The 19,657-nt window shown below is 38.5% G+C and overlaps 3 protein-coding genes across 9 annotated transcripts in view; 2 read left to right on the top strand and 1 right to left on the bottom strand.

The window, feature by feature from the left end:
• The first annotated feature begins 4,895 nt into the window (after nucleotides 1–4,895).
• slc25a15a (solute carrier family 25 member 15a) lies at nucleotides 4,896–10,031 on the top strand. Its single transcript, XM_023262757.3, has 7 exons — nucleotides 4,896–5,290; nucleotides 5,525–5,593; nucleotides 5,983–6,241; nucleotides 7,310–7,450; nucleotides 7,538–7,713; nucleotides 7,788–7,946; nucleotides 9,677–10,031. Exons 2-7 carry the CDS (start codon nucleotides 5,539–5,541, stop codon nucleotides 9,796–9,798), a joined length of 912 nt encoding a protein of 303 aa, XP_023118525.2. The 5' UTR covers nucleotides 4,896–5,290; nucleotides 5,525–5,538; the 3' UTR covers nucleotides 9,799–10,031.
• Nucleotides 10,032–10,145: 114 nt separating this feature from the next.
• stoml3a (stomatin (EPB72)-like 3a) lies at nucleotides 10,146–15,164 on the top strand. Of its 2 annotated transcripts, XM_023262758.3 has the most exons (7): nucleotides 10,146–11,817; nucleotides 12,987–13,090; nucleotides 13,241–13,313; nucleotides 13,449–13,531; nucleotides 13,636–13,839; nucleotides 14,672–14,806; nucleotides 14,900–15,164. In XM_023262758.3, the coding sequence occupies exons 1-7, from the start codon at nucleotides 11,742–11,744 to the stop codon at nucleotides 15,089–15,091; spliced, it is 867 nt and encodes a 288-aa protein (XP_023118526.2). In that variant the 5' UTR covers nucleotides 10,146–11,741; the 3' UTR covers nucleotides 15,092–15,164. The 2 variants fall into 2 exon arrangements, with proteins under 2 accessions (XP_023118526.2, XP_035800605.2); XM_035944712.2 differs by lacking the exon at nucleotides 12,987–13,090.
• A 122-nt stretch (nucleotides 15,165–15,286) lies between these two features.
• mtus2b (microtubule associated tumor suppressor candidate 2b) overlaps nucleotides 15,287–19,657 on the bottom strand; it is a 29,516-nt gene continuing 25,145 nt past the window's right edge. For 4 of the 6 annotated variants that reach the window (XM_023262753.3, XM_023262755.3, XM_023262756.3 and 1 more), the window contains 4 exons: nucleotides 19,502–19,600; nucleotides 19,258–19,377; nucleotides 18,802–18,902; nucleotides 15,287–17,815 (listed from right to left, as the gene is read on the bottom strand). In XM_023262753.3, the coding sequence (XP_023118521.2) occupies nucleotides 17,608–17,815; nucleotides 18,802–18,902; nucleotides 19,258–19,377; nucleotides 19,502–19,600 (528 nt within the window). In that variant the 3' untranslated portion in view covers nucleotides 15,287–17,607. The remainder of the gene's footprint in view (nucleotides 17,816–18,801; nucleotides 18,903–19,257; nucleotides 19,378–19,501; nucleotides 19,601–19,657) is intronic. The other 2 variants (XM_023262754.3, XM_035944711.2) reach the window with 1 other exon arrangement.

Raw genomic sequence — 19,657 nt, 5'->3', positions numbered from 1 at the left:
TGAGAGATATCAGTTTAAGAGGAACTGTGGAAATCAAGACAATATCTGGAAGATCGAGAAAACTTCCAGATAATAGTCCCTGTTAGACGTGAAAGCTGACAGGAGCTGTGGTGCTCTCTTCCACTGTGCAGCAGTGATTCACAAACATGATCTGCATGAGAAATTTAAAACCTTAGCGGATGACTTCTGCAAATGTGCATCAATAATCTGTCTTGGAGAATGTGTGGGTAGATTTTAAATGTGTTTTTTGTGCAAAACAACTTACAAATTACATTCAAAAGGAGTGATATTTGCAAGACGAGGAACTGTTCACTTAACAGGTGCCCAAACTTTTGCAAATGCATTCATTATTTTCAGTTTTTTAGTTCGATATATAAATATATTCATATACAAACATACAAATGAAAAGTACCATCTCCGCTTGAACTGAGTAATTTTTTACCTTTCTTTCTTCCACAGCTCAAAAATAACAAAACATGTACCTTACCAGGGTGCTTTTTGGCCTTTGTCCCCTCATACTTATGCCCCAAGAATTACAGCTGTAATTACAGGCCATATTGTCACAGAGTTTTCAAAGAGCTTGCAAAACCAAAAAAATAATTTAGACAAATGTGACAAAATTTCTCAGAACTAGGGGTTCCACAGACATAAATTGGACTACATCTTAAAAATAATTATCTTAATGTCGTAACAATAAAAGCACAATCAGAAAAACAGATTTAGGAAAGTATTTTAAAAGTATTTTTGACACAAAGGCATGAGGAAAGAGTGACTTGTCAGAGTAAAAGTAATGCAACAGCTGACTGCTCGTTTGATGGAGCAGACGCTGTTTGGGTGTCCGATATATTAACTATGTTGTATACTGTTGCATATTGTACAGTGACATCTTGTGGCATGTGTGAGGTATTACAACCAGATACAGACACGGTTGGCATTGAATTCACAGCCTCGTGAGTAGATGGTCTTTCTCGAGATGTTATGGCACATTTCCCTGCGCACATGAGCGGCCTCAATCTGTGCAACTGACCACGTGAAACTAGAATCTAATATTAGCTACCAGACCACAAGACATCTCTTCCACATTCTTTTTTTTTTAACTTGAAAAAAAACTCCTCCCAGTCACCAGAATGAAATGTTAAGATCAGGGGCGGTGCAGAGACCTTTGGAGGGGCAGGTGCTCAAAGTTAAAAGGGGGCACATGAAGCAAGAATTTGAAACACCATACATAAACATACCTTACAATACAAGGTGCAGCAGTGGTTAAGTCTCGGGACTACTGATCAGAAGGTCATTGGTTCAAACCCCAAACTGTGATGTAGTGTATTTGTGACAAATTCTTGTTTTGAAGTTGAATTTAGATCACCATTAGACACTAACTGTGGCTGCTCTTCCTGGAGTCCTTGCTTTTAAATTTCATACCTTTTCCAGACATATACCGTATAGCCACAGATTTGCTCCATGGTGCTGATTCATAACCTGCCCTTTATTATTCTTAGTGCTAATAATAAAGTTTAAAAAAATTAAATCATATAGAAATCATGTATTTAAATGCATTTGTACTTTTATTCAGTTTGACTATCCACTTTGCGCAAGACAGCAAGGTTATGAAAGTTATATATTTTATATTTATGCATATATTTAATTTGTCTATATATACAAATGTTATAAACAAGTACTGATATCTTTAAATGAGAGGTTGAGAAAATCACAATTCAAATTCTTCTAATTATTATTGTTATTGTGTTTATACTGCAATTGTCCAAAATTATGTGAAAATGCATGTACATAGTTTTAGTGAAATAACATAACCTCTGCCTCATTGCCTCTAGAAACACAGGAAACACACTGCAACTCACTGACAGTAAAATAATACATCTCTCTGATGCACTTTGCCCATGACAACAGAAACATACAGAAACAAAAAGAAGCCTGGCAGACTTTATCCCCTCAGCGCGCTGTGTGGTTAACTAGCGGCTATAACTGATGAGAGAGTCAGACACACACACACAGGATGCTCACGCCACTTAGTCAGTCATAGAATACAGGTCCTCCCTCGAGTCTCTGGTTTCTAGACCAGCAGCGTTAACGCTTAGCTACAGGGGACTTCTGGGCACCTCAGGCCAGTGAGGGACGTCTACGTGGACCATGTGACCAACCGACGGTAGAGGGTAGAATTATTATTATTTTTGTTTGATTTATTATTTTGGGCCTCAAAGACTTTTACACACACACAAAATAAAATAGAAGCTGTCCTTATTAGTTCCAACATCAAATCAGCTGCAAAATGTGATTTTAAGAAAGTCCATCCATTATCTATACACCGCTTAATCCTCATTAGGGTCGCAGGGGTGCTGGAGTCTATCCCAGCTGACTCAGGTGAAGGCAGGGGACACCCTAGACAGGTCACCAGTCTGTCACAGGGCTACATACAAAGACAAACAATCACACTCACATTCACACCTACGGGCAATTTAGAGTAATCAATTAACCTCAGCATATTTTTGGACTGTGGGAGGAAGCCGGAGTACCCGGAGAGAACCCACGCATGCACAGGGAGAACATGCAAACTCCATGCAGAAAGATCCCGGGAAAGCCGGGACGCAAACCAGGGACCTTCTTGCTGCAAGGCGAAAGTGCTAACCACTACACCACTGTGCAGCCCATTTTAAGAAAGTTAAAGCAGCAAATGTTTTCTCACCAGTGTCAAAGATATATCAATTTAAATGCAATAGTTTTCATTTTAAGATCTACAACTTCCTGTGTTGTCGTGGTAACTTTAATAGCTTGACGCAGCTTCCTGTGCGCTCTGCGTGCGTCAAGTGCGCACGGCAGGAACGACTTGCAGGCAACTACCAATGAATTTCACAACATGCTGCGGAAGAAAACCAAAGTGCAGGAAGACGTCGAGCTCGACAGTTCCGTAAAGTTGGAAAGATATTCACAGATTCGGGCTTCCGGCATCAATAACTCATGACATATACGTTGTAAAAACATAAACGATGCCTCTTTTAATTCGTTGTAAGCTAGACAATGTGCTACAAGGCCAGTTTTATCAAAAGTCGCTGTCTTTCCAGCTGCAGAAATAACATTGATGTCTATGCGCAGCTGGCTGTGCGACGAGTGAACAGGGACCGTCTGCAAATTGCAAAACTGCTGCAACAGCGAAGAGAGACACTACACAAATATTCAATAACTTCACTCTTATGCATTGTAGTGTCACCAAAATCACTGGAGCCATCAATTGACTCCTACTGGTCATACTACAACACTTGGTTTGACATTAAATTTTAAAAAAAAAGAATTTTAAGGAATTTTTATTAGTAATAAAATTCAATAACTTCACTCTTATACACTGTAGTGTCACCAAATTCACTGGAGCCATCAGTTGGCTTCTTACTGTCATCCTACAACACTTGGTTTGATATTAAAACTTTTTAAAAATATAATTTTAAGGAAATTTTTAAAAATCATTTTATTATTATTTTATTAGTAATAAAATTCAATAACTTCACTCTTATACACTGTAGTGTCACCAAAATCACTGGAGCCATCAATTGGCTCCTAATGGTCATACTACAACATTTGGTTTGATATTAAATAAAAAATCTGAATTTTAAGGAATTGTTATCATTTTATTATCATTTTATTAGTAATAAAATTCAGTGAATTCATTCTTATGTACTGTAATGTCACCAAAATCACTGGAGCCATCAGTTGGCTCCTGCTGATCATACTACAACTCTTGGTTTGGTAATAAATTAAAAATCTGAATTTTAAGGAATTTTTTTATAGTAAATAAAATTCAATCACTTCACTCTTAAACACTGCAGAAAAAATAAACTCCATCCAACCATCAAAAGGGTCCTACTGATCATACCTTCATGTTTTTTCTTCCAAGTATTGTCCGTACAGTCCTTAACTTGGAAAATATTATTAGCGGTTTAACATTATGGTTTAAATGAATCATTTAACGCTGCAGCCTTGTAAGAAGGCATCTTATTGTCTTTCTTCCCAATCATCAGTACTTGAGGAGACAGTCTAAACAGTTTAGTTTGGTATATTGGTGTTATCTGATCCTCTCTTTGGTGGGATTCTAAGTTCCATTACTATTCAGTATCATGTATTTGGACAAACAGGTGCACTGTGGATCTAAAAATATAGCCCCACATACATCAAGAAAAGAGCCATTAAGCTAATTTACTCATAATCCTTAAACTTCACACACAAGCATGCACACTAAATAGTGTGCACAACTTCACATGGCAATAAATAACCCAAATAAAACAAAATTCAGTTACTTCCGGTAATTAATGTTCCACAATCTACCAAAAAATGGATGAGCACTTTTATCTGTTACAACAAAAAATATTTGAGATATATAACAACAATTTCACTACTAATAAAAAATCCTTAAAATCATGAAAAATAGTTAAATATCAAATCAAGAGTTGTAGTATGATCAGCAGGATCTAATTGATGGCTGCAGTGATTCTGGTGACACTACAGTGTATAAGAGTGAAGTTATTGAATTTTATTGCTAATAAAATAATAATAAAATGATAAAAAATTCCTTAAAATTATGAAAAAAATGTTTTTTTTTATATCAAACCAAGAGTTGTATAATGACAGGTGCCAACTGATGGCTCCAGTGAATTTGGTGAGACTACAGTGTATAAGAGTGAAGTTATTGAATTTTATTACTAATAAAAATTCCTTAAAATTCTTTTTTTTAAAAATTTAATGTCAAACCAAGTGTTGTAGTATGACCAGCAGGAGACAATTGATGGATCCAGTGATTTTGGTGACACTACAATGCATAAGAGTGCAGTTATTGAATATTTGTGTCTCTTCGCTGTTGCAGCAGTTTTGCTATTTGGCAGACGGTCCCTGTTCACTCGTCGCACAGCCAGCTGCGCATAGACAACAATGTTATTTCTGCAGCTGGAAAGACAGCGACTTTTGATAAAACTGGTCTTGTAGCACATTGTCTAGCTTACAATGACGATTTAAAAGAGGCATCGTTTATGTTTTTACAACGTATATGTCATAAGTTATTGATGCCGGAAGTCCGAATCTGTGAATATCTTTCCAACTTTACCGAACTGCCGCGCCCTGACGAGCAACAGCAGACTTCTGAGGACTGTTCTCTGTTCCTGAAAGTTGTACTTTGTACGAACTGAGACGCCTCATTGCCTGAGTGCTGGTCCACACGGAGTAAAGTGCAACAAAAGTTCTCAGAGTTGTTCCTTTGTGAGCGAAGGAACACAAACTTGCCTCGAGGAGACCCCAGGTGAGCATCAAAGATCTACTTCAGATACTTTATAGATTCCTGCCCTTTTGTGTCTTCAGTATCTTGTCCACAGTAGAGCTTCTTAATGTTCTCTATCGCTTTATTTATTTATTTTTTATTTATTTTTTTTCATCTTCCCTGACTTTGCAAGTACTTCAAGTTTGTGGCTGTTTGCATGTGAGGAAATTATGCAAAGCTCAAATAACTGCAAGATGAAGTTGTTGATATTTTCAGGCGTTTGAATCATCATGGCTCCACACCCTGTAATCCAGGCAATCATCGACTTCTCAGCTGGAGCGATAGGTGGGTTCCAGTTGTTTAGATCAGTATGTGTATATTTGTATGTGTAAGTGGTGCTAAATTAACCACTTAGAGATTTTCTCTCACTTTAATGGTAAGAAAAACCCAGGATGACCTCAGAGAGAAGCCCTGGGGTCAGTAACCGGCCACTCCTTATTGACACACTTATATTTATAGAGACTATCCCTAAGAGTGTGTAGAGTTACAAAGTTAGACTGAGCAATGACTATCCTGTCTGTCTGCATTTCTGCATCAAGTTTGTGGACCTATGTATATGTATCTAGCTGTGGAGTAATAGCAGCAAAAAGTGTTTTTAACCGTTTCCTGGCCTCTGCTTTGTGCACTGCTCTGATTCTAAATGATTCACCCAGTGTGCCGACATCCTCCTTTAGGTGGAACAGCCTGTGTGCTGAGCGGTCAACCGTTTGACACCGCAAAGGTGAAGATGCAGACGTTTCCCAGCATGTACCGGGGCTTCATCCATTGTTTCATCTCAACCTTCAGGCAGGTGGGACTGCTCGGTCTCTACAAAGGCACAACTCCGGCCCTGTTGGCCAACATCAGTGAGAATGCTGTGCTCTTCTTGAGTTACGGCCTCTGCCAGGATGTCGTTCGCCTTTTGGCCGGGATGGATAAAGGGACAGAACTCAGGTTAGGAGCTGATGTCTGTGTATTTATTTCAGATTTACCATAAAATACAACCCCCATATGAATAATCTGGTGTTCAATTAGTCGTTTACATTGTGACTAAAGTAGCTTCTCATCTACTAAAAATAAAAGAAAGTAATTTTTCATTGATATGCAACTTTGAATCTTCTTGAAGAGATACCTTTAATTTTAAGCAAGCTGAAAAATGTGTGCTCTAACTGCAAACATAACATTGCTGCATTTATCACTGACTAAATCCTGGTTTTAGATCGCAGTAAACAGCGTCCTGCATGAGAAAAGACCTTGAAATGACTGAAAAATATTTTAGTCTCAGTCTTTATTCAGAGAACTATTAGGAGCACATCCAGGAGCTGTTCTCTTGATATTTAATAAGAAGGTCACTCAGAAGAACAATATTCCTATCGATGGCTGGAAGGATGACATAAGCTAACTTGATTATGTTTAATATGTATTGTTTTATATAATACTACTTTTATTATTACTTATTTTATGTATTTTTGTTTTAATTTATTTATTCTATTTTTTTATTTTTTATTTATTTTTTTAAACTTAATTTATGTATTCTTATTCTTTTTTTATTGCTGCTTTTGTGCCTTTTTAGTTTTCTTGTTGTTGTTTGTTCTTCTTTTGTAAACAAAACAAAGAAAACCTGAATAAACACATGTTTAAAAAAAAAAAAAAAAAATAAGAAGGTCACTCTCTAGTTGAGGCTCTTTGTTTGTCCTCTTTGAGATGGAAACAATTCTACCAGATCCGGACCAGGAAATGTAACTACGCTCCCAGAAATTCATCTTGGGTACATTCATAAGATGGTTTTCCATTTAGTGCACTTAATTGTCAGAGACGTGGAGGTTATTTGTGCGTCAGCAGACTACAACACAGTGACTGACCTCTTATTTGTAATTACACGAAGCATGGATTTAATTCTAATCGTCCTGTGTAATTACTCATATAATAACTGAAGCTGGACGCCTTTTTGTATGCATGTTAAAGCCATTTTATTTTTTTTTCGTTTGTATCTGCTACTGTGCTATTGTTGTTGCTCATCAGTGATCTTCAGAAGGCATCTGCGGGGTCTTTAGCCTCCATCTTCTCCTCCATGGTACTCTGCCCCACAGAGCTGGTGAAATGTCGCCTGCAGGCCATGCATGAAATGGAGATGTCTGGAAAGGTGCCGAGAGGACAGAGAAGGTAAGTGGGACTGAAAAGAGAAGAAGAATATTTTTATTTTTATTTGACTTCAGCTACTTTTGACTGTGTCTCGTGGTGCGACTTAAGCACAGCGTGGACTGTGGTGAAAACGGTGTTGAGGACAAATGGGCCGTTGGGTTTCTACGAAGGCCTGACGTCCACCATCATGAGGGAGATTCCGGGTTACTTCTGCTTTTTTGGAGCCTATGAAGTGTGCCGGTCTGCATTTGCACAACACATGGGCACAGACAAAGATAATATAGGTATGTTTATAGTAGTCTCCCTGTTTTGATAATATTCACCAGTTCTGCCCCCTTAAAATAATTTGTACTTGCAGGTATCCTTCCACTCGTGTTCAGCGGTGGATTTGGAGGAGCTTGTCTTTGGTTGGCGGTTTATCCAATAGACTGTGTGAAGTCCAGGATTCAGGTGTACTCTTTAGCTGGGAGGCAAGAGGGCTTCATGAAAACCTTCATGGGTATTATACGCACTGAAGGTAAGAGTTGAACATGCATTTTTAAAATTAAAACTGTACAGTTCTCACATACTATCCATTTATCCAGCTATTTTCTATACACCACTTTATCCTGTAGAAGGTCGAAGGCAACTAGAGCCTCTTCCAGCTGACTTGGGCCAAAGGCATTGTACATCTTGGACAGGTTGCCAGTCTATCATAGAGAGACAGACAGACAACCATGCACACTCACATTCACACCTACAGCCAATTTAGAATCACCAGTTAACCTCAGCATGCCTTTGGACTGTGGGAGGAAGCTGGAGAGACCAATGAAAACCAACGCAGGCAGCGGGAGAGCATGCAAAAGCGGAGATTCAAACCCAGGACCTTCTAGCTGTGAGTCGACAGTGCTAGCACAAATGGATCTACCTGAGAAATGTAAAACCTTAGTGGCTGGCTTCTGCAAAAGTACATCCAAAATGTGCCTTTGAGAATCTGTCGGAAGATTCTAAATGTGTTTTTGTGCAAGACAACCTACAAATAGCATTTGAAAGTAGTGTTATTTGCAAAAGGAAGAACTGCTCACTTAACGGGTGCCCAATCTTTGGACATGTATTCATTATTTTCAGTTTTTTGGTTCAGTATATAAAGTTATTTATTTACAAACATATAAATAAAAAGTAGGACTATCTTCACTTAAATAGAGTAATTTTCGCTTTTTTTCCCGCCACAGCTCAAAACAAACTATGTACTTTACCAGAGTTTTTTGGACAATTTATCTAAAAAAAAAAAGTGATGACATGTCTCACAGCCACTGTGCTGCTCTGTTCTCACTTACTACTGGACAAAACTGTCACATCTGGCACAATGAGGGGGCAAAGGTGACTGTTTTACATAACATATCCATAAAGGACAGAAACTGCATTATTAGTCTTTTTAGGAAGAATTTTAGTTCATCAGAGACAGTGTCAACCCAAGCAACCTCAGAATGACTCTCCCCTTTGGCGAGCTTCAACATTAAAAATAGCAAAATACATACAAATTCTTTTACCACGTTTATCTCCATTTTCCACTTTTGAGTTTCTGGTCTTTTTCATTCTGTCTGGACATACTGGCCGTCTGTTGTTCACTGGTCTTCCTGAGTATCCCTCGTCTCTTTATTGCCCTGTCAGTAAAGCGCTTTGCAAACTTTGATTTTAAAAGATGCTATATAAATAAAGTTATTATTATCAAAGTAACCTCTGCACAGGCACTTCTCACCTTGGTAGGAGTTAAGTCAAACTGAAAAGATTGTCTTAATAATTGTAGTTTTTTTGTTGTATATTTTCTCATTTAATACAGCAGAGAAAGTATACGTACTGTGATTTTTGTGGTATTTTAGCCACCATCCAGTGATGTGTTGAGGGGATATCAGAAGAAGATGCGTCAAACTGGCATCTGGAAGTAACAGATGATTTAAACAGTCTGTTTTACTGTAAGGACAAAAGGAGTGAAACAGATCGGATCGATTAAACCTGACAGTGCACATTAAGAAGTCACATGTATGTTGGTATGTGTAGAATTAAATGTGTCCAACATAACAGTGGCAAAGAATATCTAATGTGAACCCAAATAGAGACCGATGAAAAATGTGAAACCAACCCAGACTGGTTTAAAAAGGCTGCTGGAGATGCAATGGATGCATGTTGTTACTAACTGGTCCAAGCTGGGGACCTTCTCCTCTGCAGGGAATCACTTTTGAGGCCTTGTGACTCTCTCTTGCCCCGCAGGGTTCACTGCTCTCTACTCTGGCCTGACTCCCACCATGATACGCACCTTCCCTGCCAACGGAGCCCTCTTCCTGGCTTATGAGTTCAGTCGCAAATTCATGATGGAGGCGGCCGGTGCCTGATGTGGAGGATCTTTCCACTCGAAGCAGACATTCTGTTAAAACACTGCCTCTTCTTTTAGCATTTAAACTTATATAACTGGAGATTTATCGTTTCTTCATAGCTTATGATCTGAAAATGATGTAAATATTGGTGTTTTTATTATGGTTTTATTAGCAAATCCTGGTAATAACATGAACATTGTGTGTCCGTACTGTGCTGGCCACAGTCATTTTAAATAAAGTTTTATTCTTGACATTTAAGTCTGAGCTTAATACTTTTAATGGTGTATGAACATGTTGCAGAATGATTGATAATGAGAGCACTCACACATGGTTTGTCAGTCAAATTCAAAACAAACTACGAGGAAAAAAGAAGAAGAATATGAACAGCTAGTTCAATCTGTCCTTCAAGCAGTTTAACTCCTTTCTGCTGAACTAAATCATCAAATATATATAAAAGTAATACTGTTAACATAAAGCAATGCTCTGTTTATTCCCTAGTGTACACTTCCCAAAAACATCCCAACTGTAGTGCAAATACTTTGCCATTAATCTGCTTTTGGCAATTTTTTTTTGACATTAATTTCTTAATTTTTCCTTAACTAAATCCTCCTCTCATGTATTTTGTTAAAAATGTAATTATTAGAATGTAAGATTGTAATGTAAAGATTAGAATCAATTTCATCATCTCCATTTGCAATCTGTGAAAACGATGTATGAATTTTCACCCAGATATGTTTATCTTCATAGATTTAATTCCTCAGTATGTCTGAAGAAGACGTCAGCAGCAAGTCTGAGGCCTTGAAACTTAAAAAAAAACCAAAACTGTACAAACACCCCTTGTTAAAGCTGAGGTCATCTATTACACCTGTTAAAAAAACACGTTGATCACAATTTACACACTTTGATAATACTCAAGATTAAGTAGTGTGTTGTCTGTTGTATTTGTGGTATTGTGAACAACTAAACCTGGGTTTGCACACATCATGTAGTGAGCTGACTGGCATGTGACAAAGTATGTGACAGTCAATTAGAGACCTTATTGAAAAAGAATTACTGGAAATTCACAGTAAGGAGCTGCTTTCATGTTAGTCCTTATTGCCCACACACAGCATACAGAATATCCCTTTGTGCCTTACAAGTTGTGCCCTTGTCCACAGTGGAAGCTGATCCATTCCAGCCCCACAGTATTTGGAATGCAATCCCCATCTTCCAGGCATGATATACTGATTTATTAACTGGAATTCTGAATGAATGGCTGGTTTTATTCCTTTGGGAATCAAAGAAAGATCTGACTGACTCTACAGGCAGCCAGAAAGCCGTTCTACATTTCTGTCCTCTGATTGGTTCCCTTGCCTCAACCAGCTGTATCCTCCTCTTCCTCCTCATGGTAATTCTCTTCCTCATTATTGTCCATGCCATTTCTGTGATCTCCCTCCTCTCTTGGTCCTTCCTGGTGTTTTACTTCATCCAACTTCCTGCCATACAAACTACTTTCACTCTTTTTAAATTCCATACAGTGAATGTATAAATCTCATTCATTTAGTAAAAACTGGGAAATCTGGAGGGAAAATGTGTAAACTGTCCATATAAGGGAAGCTGTGATCACATCTTCTTTCTGCACCGTCTCTCATGTTTCACGACTTGGACACCACTGATTATTTATTTACGCTCTGCATTCAACAAGTGACTGACTCCTGTGCTTCAGTGTAAGAATATAATGGAAAAGTACAGGAGCTGAACATGAAGCTGTCCAACACTAGAAGCTGCTAGACTCCATGCTTCACGTTACCTTTTGGCACTTTATAGGCCATCGAGTCACACACCCTGTGAGAATTTGACTTCACGTGTGTGTGTTTCTTAGGCTTGTAGACGGATAGACCACACCCCGCAGGGAGAACAGACGGAGTAAACAAGTGCTGCGTCACTTCACCTGCTGCATCCACAGCGCTGACATCCCACTAATGATCTCAACAGCGTCCAGCACAGCAGAGATGATTACGCAGGGAAAACTTCACATCAATGAGGAAAACGTTGAAGGTAAATACTTCATATGAGCTTTTAAATAAAGTCCCATTTTGACTGTCATTAAATGTGAAATGTTTTTCTTTTCTTGACAACTTGCTCACCAAGCACTCTAATTTAAATGGTGAAGACTTAATTAATTAGAGATAATAGATATCTGCTTAGAGGCCCACAGAGAGTTAATTCTAAGGGACCCTGAACCAAGACATTTTTGTCAGAAAATGGGTCCTCCTTGAGACATTAGTAAGTTGTTTGCAATGTCTGTCATGATTATATTTGTAAAACATTTAAGATACAATAATTTTACAAACCGCAGTGGTATTTAAGGGGAAAAGAAGGGAAATAAAGGCTCCAAACATGAAACTAAAGATATTAAATAATCCCACTGAATATAAATAAGTCAGTATATGAATGTAATAGTAGGTCTTCAGCTTTTATCAACAAATTTTTGGCTTCATTAACATTAGTTTTCAGCCTTAAATTCACCTTTAATGAGCACAGCATTATTCATCATGCTTTATACTCACTGGTTTAGCATGTTTCTCACCCACTCAGTCCCTCCCTCACAGATCATATTTCAAAATCAGATCTATTAGTTTGTAAACTCACTTCAGAGCATGGCTTAGAAAATTTGCACACTCAGTCTGATTTTTTTGACAGCACTCTTAAGAGTAGATAAAAGCCAGCTTTTTTCCTCTAAGAGCTCTCAAGTAATGAAGTGTTGAGACACTTAGCCAAATAAACATTTAGTCTGTGAACAGAAAAGGTTTTGTTTGTTCATGTTTGCATGGTTAACTTCCTTAATAAATGAAAGTGACAAACATTTGTTGAATTCAGCTCTTAAACTTGATTTTTTTTGGGGGGGGGGGAACCTGATGTCAAGGTGTTTTAAAGATGATAAATCTCTGTGACTCAATACATTTCAGTGTGATTTTTTTCTGAGAATATTTGCATCATTATTGACAAGTGTGGATCCACTACGACTGCCTGTCTGGCAACATGAATGCTTTGTCTCACCTTGAATAAATCTTCTGTCCCACAGGATCATTTTGGTGTTTAATTATGTCAACAAACGACAACTTTCAGTTTAAATGCTCACAAGTGTGGAACAAAGACGTCATGGCAAATATGCAAAATGCTGCACCTGCACTGCAAACCTGTCAGGTGTTTCACTCTCTCCACAGACAAAGAATCAGGGAGAATGCAATGTTGTGGTTGGCTGTTGGTTACTGTATCCTTCATCTTAGCAGTACTAACCTGCCCACTCACAATATTTCTGTGTGTTAAGGTAGAGTATATTCTCATTGCACTACACTGCTGCTTAGGATTTGATCACTATTTGCTTTTGAAATCACAGACTGCATTTAGTTCACTGATGGGGAAATATTTCTCTTTACACTGATTTGTTTTTGCGTGGTTGGTTGTCTCTAACGTGCAGATAGTGAAGGAGTATGAGCGAGCTGTCATTTTCAGACTCGGCCAGATTGCAGACAGGAAGCCTAAAGGGCCAGGTTTGTGATTTAACATCTAACATACAGTATGCAGACTGTGGGAAAACTATTCCAGAAACTAGTTTCATGGCTGAAAACATCTGCTTAGAAACTGTGTTCCAAACTGTGATCTTATTGACATTTATCCCTTTCCAGGCCTTTTTATGATTTTGCCCTGCACCGACACCTTCGTGAAAGTTGATCTGAGAACTGTATCCTTTGACATCCCTCCACAAGAGGTACGCCTTGTCTCTCTCAAAATCTCCTGTTTCCCAGTCTATATAAGTTTCTCGAGTGAACTAAATAATTTTAGCATTAAGAAAGGATGTTTTAACCTTTTCAGATCCTAACCAAGGACTCTGTGACAGTGTCTGTGGATGGTGTGGTGTATTTCCGCATATACTGCCCAATCTCGGCCGTGACCAAAGTGTCCAACGCACACTCATCTACACGACTTCTCGCTCAAACCACTCTGAGGAATGTGCTCGGTACCAAAAACCTGGCAGAACTTCTGTCTGACAGAGAGGGTATTTCAATCAGCATGCAGGTGAGGAGAAAATGCTGGAAGCCCTGTAATTTTTAATGACGGGCTGAATGCAACAATTCAAGTTCAGCTGTTAAAAATCTCAGATTTAAGACAAATGTTTTAGGTCAGCTGCTTCTATTTTAACCTTGATTCAGACAACAACAGATAAGCATACTTTCCTTATTATTTATGACACCCTTTTCTAGTTTTCTATTGTTTTTAAAGTATTGCTCTTTTCATAATGGTGTATTGTTATTTCATTGTTGTGAGAGCGGTCATCTTGCATTTCAATGGACATACTGTATGAGCATGTGACAAATAAAACCTTTTGAATCTTTAAATACAATATGTAACCTGTTAGCTTTTGCCAAATACCCTGTGCAGGCTTCCTTGTGGCTTGTTACTCTCCAGATCGTCCTTGCATTGCTGTGTTCATTTTGATCAGCTGTACAATTTACAGGGAGAGCATGTGTGGTGAGGAAAAGCCCAAAGATATGCTTGACAAAAACAAAAGAGCGAACATTTTTTGTTCCTGAAAACCTGGCAGATCAGTTAATGAGGCCTAATTCTGGTGTAATCTGCTACTTTTCAGCTGTATTAGCTGTCTGTTTTGGCCACTAGAGGGAAGAAAACAGTTGCAACAGTTTTCTTACTAGGTTAAGAGCAGTGAGATTGAACCAGAGAACATGATGTAACACAAAATCAAATGAATAAGCTAATGCAGGCTAAAAAGCTCTGTAGACCTGAAGAGTTAGTGTTCAGTTTCATCGTCATCTGATTTGTTGTATATTAAAGTATAACTGTTGAATGGTTTTATGTAACTGAGCATTTGCTGTTTAATATCACCCTGCAGGAATCCTTGGATGAAGCCACTGATCAGTGGGGCATCAAGGTGGAGCGTGTGGAGATCAAGGATGTGAAGCTGCCTCAGCAGCTGCAGCGAGCCATGGCAGCCGAGGCCGAGGCCAGCCGGGAGGCCAGGGCCAAGGTGAGGAAGATTTACTTCAATTTCATGTCGTCTGACCGTGAAAAAGAGAGAATAGTGGAACATTAGGAGAAGTAACACTGGCCTGTGTTTCAGATCATTGCTGCAGAGGGAGAGATGAAGGCCTCCAGGGCTCTTAAAGAAGCTTCTGTTGTGATGGCTGAGGCACCTTCTGCTCTCCAGCTGCGATACCTGCAGACTCTCAACTCCATTGCAGCAGAGAAGAACTCCACCATCATCTTCCCTTTGCCTATAGACATGCTGCAGTCTTTTATGCAGAGAAAGTGAGGAATCTTGTCGATGGCAAGTTTCAAACAAGCTAAATGAATTCTGTAGATGCAGTCTTTAAGTCCTTGTGTGTTCAGTACTCTCTGCATTGTTACCTCTGAAGCTTCCCATATTTTGCTAAGAAAAAAAGAGTTCTATATCATAATTCTATATTTACATGTATACCCATATTAAATCTCAAATTTGTACGCATAGTATGTATACTTAGTGTGATTTAATACTTAAATACAAAGTGCAACATATATAGTATAGACATAAATTCTTATCATTGACCACAATATTTTTAACCAGCTAAGCTACAGTTGCAGTTCTGGAGGATTTGAGGACAAATAAATAAATCAATCTATGAAATGCACAAGAAATGTCAAAAAAAATAAAAGTAGTGCGCAACAACCTCATGACGACATGCTTTCATATAAACTCATCCAGTGCATGAATTTCTGAAATACTGAACACAATCTTTTACAACATAAGTCCTGTAAACAATCAACAGAAGTCACGACATCCACGTGATGCACCGACCTTCCTCCTCTGACATTGAGATGTAAACTGTAAACAAAAACTCTTATTCTAGTGTCGGACAAACATTCAGCAAATGAGTACAAGGTCATGTCCACAGGACACAGAGGGAATCAGTGCAATCGGAGTACCTGATGGAGAGAAACGTCTTTTCAGCTTCCTTTAAGAACTAAGCGAAGCCCACCAGCGAACAAGTTAAACATAAGCAGCTTGTCCAAACAGTAAGCACAGCTCACCCACAACCAAATCCCTGTTTGAGCAGGTTTTAACATTTTATGTCTGAGGGGTTAAATAAAAGAAATATGGCTTTATTACAAGAAAATATTAATGTAATAAAACTCTATTTCAACTTGTTTGAATACATTTCCTAACTACACTACACTCTTCAAAGTATTTTTACACAATCTTTACATCCACATGATGTTATACAAAGGATGTTTCGCAAAGCAGACCTTTGAGATGAGCGGTTATGTAAACATAAAAGTAAAATAAGCACAAAAAAAAAAGTTACGGCAGTTGCTTAATTCTCCTCAAGACCTGAGATTATTCTCTACAATGAGAAAATGAGGTAACATTGCAATCAGATTTTCATGCTCATTTTGAAGAAATAATTTAGCAAATTTTGGACGACAGGAAGTCAATTGGAGGTTCAATTGGAGAACATAAGTTGGGGCACCATTTGGATTGTCTGTGGTGAAAAGACAGAGAACTTGTAGCAACACAGAAAACAGTAACAACTCCAGGCAGCTGTTGGAGCGCTGATAGTTTGCTCCTAGCGAGAAGAGAAAGAGAAAAGAAACTGTTGCTGCGTAGATTAAAATGCAACGGAGCAGATTTACATTTTGCATCGTCTGCACCATTCATGGCTGATTCTGCAGCTATTAACTCCACAGATATGACAGCTACAGAACATAATGAACTGCTGTTTTGGATGACTTCCTCTTTGGTGGTTTCTACAGATCCTGCACTTTTATTTCTTAAGAAATGATTATATTTTCTTAACCCAACTGAAGGCGAGGGACACTTAGTTTGAAATCTATAATACAATGACTATTTCCTGGTTTATTTTAATAGATCCTGTTCAGATTTGTCAGAAGTAAGATTTAACATGTGTTGCCCCTTTGACCTTCCTCTCCATATCATCACAATGTATTTAATCCTAACGTAAAGTTCATTATAACTGGAAGACAGATCATGCTTTAAAGAGAGCAATACCTGTACAATTTACAGTTTTTCAGTAATAAATATTATAGTTCCGTATGTTGGCAGTTCAGTGGATTTATGAGTTGTTATGATAGCTAGCTGTTCAAGAAGACAGTAGAGTGGATGATTGAGGTTTAAATGGCTTGGCAGTCATTCATACACTCCCAGCATATGAAATATATTTGGCATGAAAAGGTGAACATGCCACTGAGAAGAATCCACACTTTGAGAGTAACTCACTGTAGGTAGATTTGTGATTTGTACCCAAAGTATTGCCTGTGCCCCGGTAAACGTTGCTGGTGGGAGAGAATGGACGGCAAAAAGGCGCTTCTTGTGTTTGTCGTTTGCACTTCTGATGTTGGCTATGTCTTGTTCATCCATCATCCTGAGCGCTGGATGAGAAGATGGAGATGCAGATGGAGGCGAAAACATAGAACTGAGGCACCGTGACTTTGATTCTGTTGACTGGAATCTACAATGACCAGGTTTTTTTTGTTTTTTTTTTTAATGTAACCGGAGTATTTTAGTGCTTCTGTTTGTGGGGGTGTTGATGTGGAATAGAAAAAAAGTGGAGAATTCCCTCTTGGATAATAAGAGGTGAGATCATTAATACAATTCATTGGGTCAAAAGTTAAAATTCCTGGGGTTCAACTTTGGAAATACTGTCCATGTATATGATGTAAAGTCCTTCCCTTTTAACCGAGAGGAACATTCATAGAAGAGTTCTTAAAAAATCTGGGTATCTGACACCAAATTAAAAGAAAGTGTTTGATAGAGGAGCTTCCATGAGAGAGTCATTGATGGTAGGAGTGTGGGCGGGCGGGGGAGCCTGGGCCGGAGGACGGCCGATGGATGGGGGAGGAACTGGGGGACATGCGAGGGCTCAGCTCGCCGGTCTGCAGCCGCCACAGCAGCTCCTCGTTGGTGCGACTCAGACGCTTCTTCTCGTTGCTTTCCTTCTCCACGTGCACTTGCAAGTTGGCATTTTCCTCAGAGAGTTGCCTGAGGAAGAGGAAAAGGTTACAGGTGGAAGGTCAAGTCATTGCACATTGACGTATTTGCTTAAAACTGTGCAGACAGTGTCATTTGTTTCCTTCACCTCTCACAAAGTCAGATACAGGAAATCATTCCTGACCACTGCAATAACTCTGTTTAACTCCTCACTTCTGGCTGGCTGGCAGGGAGCTCTCAGCACTATCTGCTTTGTAACATCTTTGTATTTGCAGTTATGTTGTTCGGCTTTTTTTGTATTACCGTATACTTATACGTTTTGTATACTTGCACATGTTGCACTGCTATTTTCACAACTTAATATCTTCATTCACTCTATATTATTATTGTCACCACTGGACAAATTATTTATTCATAGTATATTGTACACTTTATTGTACATTTTGTATCTGAGTGTATTTTTCAATTCCAATTATATTTCTATTTTTTAAAATATATTTTTCTGTTGTGGTTGTGCTCACTTTACTCTTTCTGTTTGCTACTGTAACAAAAGATTTTCCCCTTGGGGATCAATAAAGTATTTCATGTCTATTCTATTCTATTCTATTCTATTCTATTCTATTCTATTCTATTCTATTCTATTCTATTCTATTCTATTCCCTGATATAAGGTTTGTTGTATTCCTGGGAAATGTATGACATCACTAAATAGAAGTGAACAGAAAGCAGGGTCACGAAATAAATTATATACAAATGTAACTCTTCTGCAGAGTATGAATATTTCAATAATAATGCTTTGCAGCATTTGGAGTGCAGGTCTGTGATAAGCGAGATTATTTTAATTACACTGGAAATAGTCTTTTAATTCCTGCTTCTGCTTCAGAGCAACAAGTTGCATCATCAGCGCCGATCCTTCTGTCTTCAGTCAGCAAAAACATTCTTAATATATAGCAATACAAAGACTTCTAATGTAACCAGATTCGCTTCTCCTGGTCTGGGTTAAGTTTTAACTCTGCACCAGTATGCGTTTAAACTGACCTGGACACAGCGAGATTTTTGTCTATTCGTTCCTTCAGGTCTTCGTTCTGCTGCTGTAACACCTGTACTCTCTCCTCCAGGTACACATTCTTTTCAGCCTGCTCAAAAACACAGGAGAAAAGGTGGACAACATTAAATTCTTCAAATGACGAACGGCAGTCTAGAACAAGTGGAACAGGGGTTGATGGTGTGGATTTACAAAGGAAACATTTGTCCTCTTAAAGAGGAGGAGTGTAAATGGGAGGACTGCAGTATTGATGTACTTTAAGATGCACTGTCAAGGAGCACAATCATTTATAAATCTAAACAAGCTGCCACGACTCCTACTTAATTTTCATGTTTGCCATTATTGGCGTGTAAATATGCTTTTAATCTTTTGACTTCACATACAAACCAACTTGAAACTAACACTAGATTCCATTTGATGCTAAACTAAAGCAGAAACTTGAAGCCTACTATTTTCTCCAGCTCTGAAATCTTCAGCTCCTGCTGATGGATTTGTTGATTTTTCATCTCCAAAACTTCTTTCAGGCTCTTCAGGTCCTCCTCGATGTGTTTATATGGTGCCAAAGCATCCTGGAAAATGCAGCAAAACCAAAAATCAGTCTTTAAAATAAACAACGTAGCTTTCGTCACTCTGAAGTTTTATGCTGCTACTGTCGACAGAGCGCTGAATACGTTGCTATCATGCAGCCGTTACCACTATCTGCTCATCTGTGCTCTTGCGAAGAGCTTCTTCAAATCGCTTCGCTCGATCTCTGAGGCTTCGGTTCTGAAACGTCAGCGTGTCCACCTGATCCTGGTGACCGGACAGATATTTGTTAGTTTCGGTCACTATGTGCTATATGTGTCATAC

This window comes from Amphiprion ocellaris, chromosome 7, assembly GCF_022539595.1.
Source record: "Amphiprion ocellaris isolate individual 3 ecotype Okinawa chromosome 7, ASM2253959v1, whole genome shotgun sequence".
NCBI lineage: Eukaryota > Metazoa > Chordata > Actinopteri > Pomacentridae > Amphiprion > Amphiprion ocellaris.
This window is presented reverse-complemented; position numbering and strand designations above follow the sequence as displayed.